The sequence below is a fragment of the Rhinopithecus bieti genome, unplaced genomic scaffold (assembly GCF_001698545.2).
Source record: "Rhinopithecus bieti isolate Rb0 unplaced genomic scaffold, ASM169854v2 scaffold_62779, whole genome shotgun sequence".
NCBI lineage: Eukaryota > Metazoa > Chordata > Mammalia > Primates > Cercopithecidae > Rhinopithecus > Rhinopithecus bieti.
Window position 1 is genome coordinate 10,198 of NW_016823701.1, and position 7,214 is coordinate 17,411.

General features: G+C 45.1%; 1 protein-coding gene across 2 annotated transcripts in view; it reads left to right on the forward strand.

The window, feature by feature from the left end:
* CEP89 (centrosomal protein 89) overlaps positions 1-7,214 on the forward strand; it is a 57,860-nt gene that overhangs the window by 7,340 nt on the left and 43,306 nt on the right. For both annotated transcript variants that reach the window (XM_017861713.1, XM_017861712.1), the window contains exons 2-3: positions 698-856; positions 6,783-6,969. In XM_017861713.1, coding sequence (XP_017717202.1) covers positions 6,802-6,969 — 168 coding nt within the window. In that variant the 5' untranslated portion in view covers positions 698-856; positions 6,783-6,801. The remainder of the gene's footprint in view (positions 1-697; positions 857-6,782; positions 6,970-7,214) is intronic.

Below are 7,214 nucleotides of genomic sequence, written 5' to 3' on the forward strand. Positions count from 1 at the left end.
ACATAAACACAGCTGAGTACAAGACAGGCCTGTCAACTTGTCTGTCTTCTCTTAGAAAAGTTCTATGTGTCACTTAACCACCCTTGGTCAGAAGAGTCACCTCGAGATACCAGTATTAACGTATAGGGTTATCTGCAGTTTTCTTTCTCTTTCTTTTTTTTTTTTTGAGACAGAGTCTCACTGTTGCCCAGGTTGGAGTGCAATGGTGTGATCTTGGCTCACTGCAACCTCCGCTTCCCGGGTTCAAGCGATTCTCCTGCCTCAGCCTCCCAAGTAGCTGGGATTACAGGTGCCCACCACTACACCCGACTAATTTTTTGGGTATTTTTAGTAGAGACGGGGTTTCACCATGTTAGTCAGGCTGGTCTCAAACTCCTGACCTCAGGTGATCCACCCGCCTCAGCCTCCCAAAGTGCTGGGATTACAGGCGTGAGCCACCACACCCAGCCTTGACTAGGAAATACTTACAAGTCATTTAATTTCTATGGAAAATGGGATGACAATAATATGTAGTCATACAGCTGGGTGAGAATCAAATGAGATTGTCTGATGGCCTGCGGTAGACGACGGGGGCAGAGTAAATGCTCAGTCGACATCGTCCAGCAAAAGGTAAGCCTCGATCAATTCGTGTATCTTGTTCAGCCTTCACCTGGAATGTTCACATCTCACCGTCTCCATGGGATGTTTTTGTCCACAGATCTGCTCTGGCAGCAGCCATTCTGGCGACAACATTGACTGGGCGGACAGTTGCCATTCCTCAGCCTCGCCAGAGATCCCGGTCTGAGAGTGACGTGAGCAGTGTTGAACAGGACAGCTTCATCGAGCCCTATGCCACCACCTCAGAGCTGAGGCCTCGGTGGGTACCAGATCGCCGCCTCTGCTTCCTCTCCGGGTAGAAGAGGGGCAGCTCAGCCTGGTCTCTACATGTGTGTGTGTATGAGTACGTGTGTGTGCATGTGTACCTGTGTGTGCATGTGTACCTGTGTGGGTGCATGGGTGCTCGTGCACATATTTATGACTAGAGGCTTAGTCATTGGGTTTTCATCACCAGTGTCAAATGGACACTGTCCAGCGACTGTCCAGTGACCTAATTGCTCTGGGATCTGGATTTCCTCCATAGTGGATCTTGTTAGATTTTGACTTGTATGGGTCCTAGCCATTTTCACAGCGGCACAGAGCTAATGAATTCAGTGCTGCTTCCAGCCCTTAGTAAGTTTCTTTGTGCGGCAACCTGAACAGTGAGAGTGGTCCCTCCTCACCTCTCACGTGTGTCTCTGGACAGTCACACTAATTTGACCTTCCTGGCAGCTGCAGTTTAGCCTTTTTTCTTCATCATCTTTACCTTTGTTGCTTCTCCTGGGTTTGAGCTGACACAGGGCTAGGGGGTCAGGAAGGTCTCCTCCTGAGGAGGAGAGGGTCGAGGGGAGAGCTTAGGACGTATAGGAATCATCTTGGAACAGCTCAAGTGCTGGGGATGATCTTTGTGGGGCTGGGATGAGCTTTCCAGACACAGATGAGGGAGTGTGACACAGGCGGCAGTGTAAGGAGGATGTTTGGGATGTGAGATGGGGCTGGAGGACTGGGCAGGGTTCAGGCTGGGGGTGCCTTTAGTGTCCTGTTTAGAGGGTGGGTGTCTGCCCTAGGAATGGTGGGAAGACACTGGAAGTCTCTAAGGGTGCATGGGGCAGGGATGAGAGTAGGGATCCATGATCACATTTGCCCTTTTTTTTTTTTTTTGAGACAGTTTCACTCTTACTGCCTAGGCTGGAATGCAATGGCGCGATCTCGGCTCACTGCAACCTCCGCCTCTCAGGTTCAAGCGATTCTCCTGCCTCTGCCTCCTGAGTAGCTGGGATTACAGGCATGCGCCACCACACCCAGCTAATTTTTGTATTTTTAGTAGAGATGGGGTTTCTCCATGTTGGTCAGGCTGGTCTCGAACTCCCGCCTTCAAGTGATCTGCCCACCTCGGCCTCCCAAAGCACTGGGATTACAGACGTGAGCCACTGCGCCCGGCCACATTTCCCTTTTTAATTGTCATCTATATTCAACTTTGTGTTGGGTTGGCTCTTTTTTTGAGATAGAGTCTCGCTCTGTTGCCCAGGGTGGAGTGCAGTGTCCTGATCTCGGCTCACTGCAGCCTTTGCCTCCTGGGTTCAAGCGATTCTCCTGCCTCAGCCTCCAGAGTAGCTGGGACTACAGGTGCATGCCACCACACCTGGCTAATTTTTGTATTTTTAGTAGAGACAGAGTTTCACCGTGTTGGCCAGGCTGGTCTTGAACTCCTGGCCTCAAGCGATATGTCCACCTTGGCCTCCCAAAGTGCTGGGATTACAAGCGTGAGCCACTGTGCCCGGCCTGTGTTGGCTTTTTTGATTTTGTATTTTGTATGTAGTAAATACCCATTTTTAAATTTGTATTTTCTGTAATAATTCTAAATTTAGTAAGACACTTTCTACCATGGTATTATATAAATACTTAATGTATTTCCTTCTAGGGCTTGTTTTTATTTTTGTTTTGACCAAAAGTATCGCCACCATTTTGAGATATTTGAATTTAACTTTTTTTTTTCCTGGTAAGAATTATACTTTGGCTGAATAAAAACTAAAGATGAGTAAATGGCTCTAAAATTCAGTGGAAAAAAATAAGCATGTAAGACTATCAGAGGAGATGGTCTGACGCACAGGAATGCTGGATTAGCCCTGTTGTATTTTATTTTGTTTTTGGGGGGATTTTTTTGTTTTCTTTCCTTTTTTTTTTTTTTTTTGACACAGGATCTCACTCTGTTGCACAGGCTGGAGTGCAATGGCGCAATCATGGCTCACTGCAACCTCCTCCTCCTGGGCTCAAGTGATCCTCCTGCCTCAGCCTCCCAAGAAGTTGGTACCACAGATGCGTGCTATCATGCCTGGCTAATTTTTTTTTTTTTTTTTTTTGAGACAGAGTCTTACTCTGTCGCCCAGGGTGAAGTGCCATGGCCTGATCTCGGCTCACTGCAACCTTTGCCTCCTGGGTTCTAGCAGTTCTCCTGCCTCAGCCTCCAGAGTAGCTGGGACTACAGGTACACGCCACCACACCTGGCTAATTTTTATATTTTTAATAAAGACAGGGTTTCACTATGTTGGCCAGGCTGGTCTTGAACTCCCAACCTCAAGCAATCTGCCCATGTTGGCCTCCCAAAATGCTGGGATTACAGGTGTGAGCCACTGTGCCCAGCACAGGCTAATTTTTACTTTTTTTTGTAGAGACAAGGTTTCCTGATGTTGCCAGGCTGGTCTTCAACTTCTGGCTTCAAGAAATCCTCTCTCCTTGGCCTCCCAAAATGCTGGGATTATAGGTGTGAGCCACGCTCACGCATGCACATACGCTCAATTTCAAGAACTGTTTCCGATTAAATCTGCAACCCTCCCCATCTCTGACTTTTCCATCAACGTAGGTAAATGTACCCTTGCCAAACCCCAAAAACAAGAGACTAAAAAGCAACCCAGTCAGAGCCCAGCAATTGTATTTTAACCACGAACACCCCAACAGCTACCCCTCAATTGATGCAATAAAAAGCCATTGTGTCCGACCCTGTCATATTTTAAAACGTATAGATAAAGTAGCAAGAACAGTATAGGACTAGTTGAGTGATACAGAGGTGCCCAGGAATGCCCTGAGGTGAACCTAGTGTTTCTACAAGCATACTGAATCTTTAATAAAGTCTGTCCCACAGCTCAAAGGGGAAGGAAAGGATTCGGTGCTATATTGATTAGCAATATTAGAAATCAGCTTTGAGCCTTGCCTAACTCATACACCAAAATAAATTCCTAATGAATGAAGGATTATACTGTATAGACACACAAATAAGACTTTAGAATAAGTCTTTAATAAGACTTTAGAATTAGAATTTAGAAGGTAAAAAATCCTTTTTAATCACTTCTATGTTTAAGAAATTTATAAAACCAAAATAATATTAATAGAACAGAAAAAACACTTATAGTAAAAGCAAAGTCAGGATTTTAATTTTAGTAGATTAATTTTAGTAATTTCAAATTGGAATGGAAGCCAACTGTGGTGGTTCACACCTGTAATCCCAGCACTTTGAGAGGCTGAGGTGGGAGGACTGCTTAAGATCAGGAGTTTGAGACCAGCCTGGGCAATAAAGTGAGACACTCATCTCTACAAAAAATACAAAAATCATCCTGGCATGGTGTTGCTTACCTGTAGTCCCAGCTACTTGGGAGGCTGAGGCAGGAGGATCACTTGAGCCCAGGAGGTCAAAGTTGCAGTGAGTTATGATCTTGTCATTTCACTCCAGCCTGGATGACAGAGTGAGACCCTGTCTCAAACACACACACACACACACACACACACACACAAACAAAAAAATGAAAAAAACAAATTGGAATGGACATACCAGAAATAAAATAGACAAAGGACCTGAACACAAGCCTATGGAAAAACATTCAGTCTCAGTAACAAATGCAAATTTAGACAGTGGGTTTTAAGTTGTTTTGGCAAGTTTTAGAAAATTATTACTAGTGTATTTGTAGCTTGGAGAAATGATTTTGTACAGTATGTATGTAGACACAAAATGTTCACACCATTTGACTCAAGAATTTTTTTTTTTTTTTTTTTTTTTTTTTTTTGGAGAGCGGAGTCTCGCTCTGTCGGCCCAGGCTGGAGTGCAGTGGGCGCGGATTTCAGCTCACTGCAAGCTCGGCCTCCCAGGTTCACCGCCATTCTCCTGGGCTCAGCCTCCCGAGTGCTGGACTACAGGCGCCCGCCACGCTCACCCGGCCTAGTTTTTTGTATTTTTCTTAGTAGAGCCGGGTTTTCACCACTGTGCAGGCGCCAGGATCGGCTCTGCGATCTCGCTGACCTCATGCGACGCGCGCCCGCTCTCGGCTCCCAAGGCTGGGATTAGCAGGCTTGCCAGCCACACCGCGCCCCCGCCGGTCCGACTCAAGATCTGTATGGGCTGGGCATGGTGTCTCAAGCCTGTAATCCCAGCACTTTTTGAGGCCAAGGCAGGCGGATCACTTGAGGTCGGGAGTTCAAGACCAGTCTGGCCAATGTGGTGAAACCCTATCTCTACTAAAAATACAAAAATTAGCAAGGCATGGTGGCAGGTGCCTGTAGACCCAGCTACTTGGGAGGCTGAGGCAGGAGAATCACTTGAACCTGGGAGGCGGAGGTGGCAGTGCACTGAGATCGCACCACCACACTCCAGCCTGGGTGACACAGAGAGACTTCATCTCAAAAAAAGAAAAAAAAAAAGAATTTACTCTATGGCGGTTTGTTTTATAGGAGTAATCCTAAATAGGGTAGAGGTTATCTGCACACAGATGTTTATTACAGGGTTATCTACAGCAATGGAAAGTGAAGGAAAAAAACCCACCTAAGCAAGGAAAATGGATAGTTAAGCTGGCATATCTACTGGATTCTTACCTTTTAAAATGTTGACTTAAAAACTTATTAATAGGTTGGGGACAGTGGATCATACCTGTATTCCCAACACTTTGGGAGGTTGAGGTAGGTGGATCGCTCAGCTCTGGAGTCTGAGACTAGTCTGGGCAACATGGCGAAACCGCTTCTCTACTAAAAGTACAAACAAACAAACAAGCAAAAAATTAACTGAGTATGGTGGAGTACATCTGTAGTCCCAGCTACTTGGGAGGCTTAGGTGGGAGGATCACTTGAGCTGGGGAGGTGGATGCTGCAGTGAGCCGAGATTGCACCTCAGCATTCCAGCCTGTGTGGCAGAATGATACCCTGTCTCAATTAAAAACAACAACAAAAAAAACTTATTAATTAGCAGGTCAGTGCCAGGCACAGTGACTCATGCCTGTAATCCCACACTTTGGGAGGCCAAGGTGGGCGGATCATTTGAGGTCAGGAGTTTGAGACCATCCTGGCCAAAATGGTGAAACCCCATCTCTACTAAAAATAGAAAAATTAGCCATGCGTGGTGGCAAGTGCCTATAATCCCAGCTACTCAGGAGGCTGAGGCAGGAGAATCACTTGAACCCGGGAGGCTGAAGTTGGAGTAAGCCAAATATTGCGCTACTATACTCCATCCTGTGTGACAGACTGAGACTCCATCTCAAAATAATAATAACAATAACTGGGTGACAGTGAGACTCCATCTCAAAATAGTAATAATAATAATAGAGTGAGGCTCCATCTCAAAATAATAATAATAATAATAATAACAACAACAACAACAACAACAACAACAGGCTGGGCTCAGTGGCTCATGCCTGTAATGCTAGCACTTTAGAAGGTTGAGGCGGGCGGATCCCTTGAGCCAGGGAGTTCGAGACCAGCCTGGACACCATGGTGAAACCCTGTCTCTACAAAAAATACAAAAATTAGCTTGGCATGATTAGTCCCAGCTGTTGGGAGGCTGAGATTGGAGAATCACCTGAGTCCAGGGAGGCTGAGGCTGCAGTGTACCATCTTTGCACCACTGCACTCCAGCCTGGGAGACAGAGTGAGACCCTATCTCAAAAAACAGACAAACAGACAAACAAAAACAAAACAAAAAAACCCTTATTCATAAGAAGGCGAATTGTATATGTATGCAGTAACTCTAAAAACAGAAATTAGAAGGATATGCTGAGTGTACTACAAAGAGATGGGACAGTGGAAAATTTAATCTTTTAGCTTCTATGTACTTTGTACTATCACACATTTATGGTAAGGACTTGGAGGCAGTGCGTGTAATACATGATATATATCAATGTCAACTGCTAAATGACTTTTTGTTTGTTTTCCTCATGAATGTTCTAACACAGTCCAAATTGGCAGAGTGAGATGGGAAGAAGATCTTCTTTGCCATCCTTTGAAACACTGGGCTATGGGGAAGAAGAGGACATTGAAACTCAGCTGTCATCCAGCTGCAAGGAACTGGGGCATGTCAGTGCCCAGGAGGACAAAGGAGGCCACGGTGATGACCTGTATGCTGTGCCACACAGAAATCAGGTGTTTTCTATGTTCCCAATTTTCTTCTTGACATTCACCCTGACGTTAACTTTTGGTAAATTAGTGCATTGCTAAGGATTTCTTCTCTCTGTTCTGCATTTGATAGCATTGACTTTGGGGCTTATTTTTTAAACATGTCCAGCCTCATTTCTATTTGGTTAGATTAAAACATAAACTTCTTTCCTTTATCTTGCAAAAACAAAGATGAACATCTTCATATTCTTTTTTTTTTTTTTTTTTTTTTT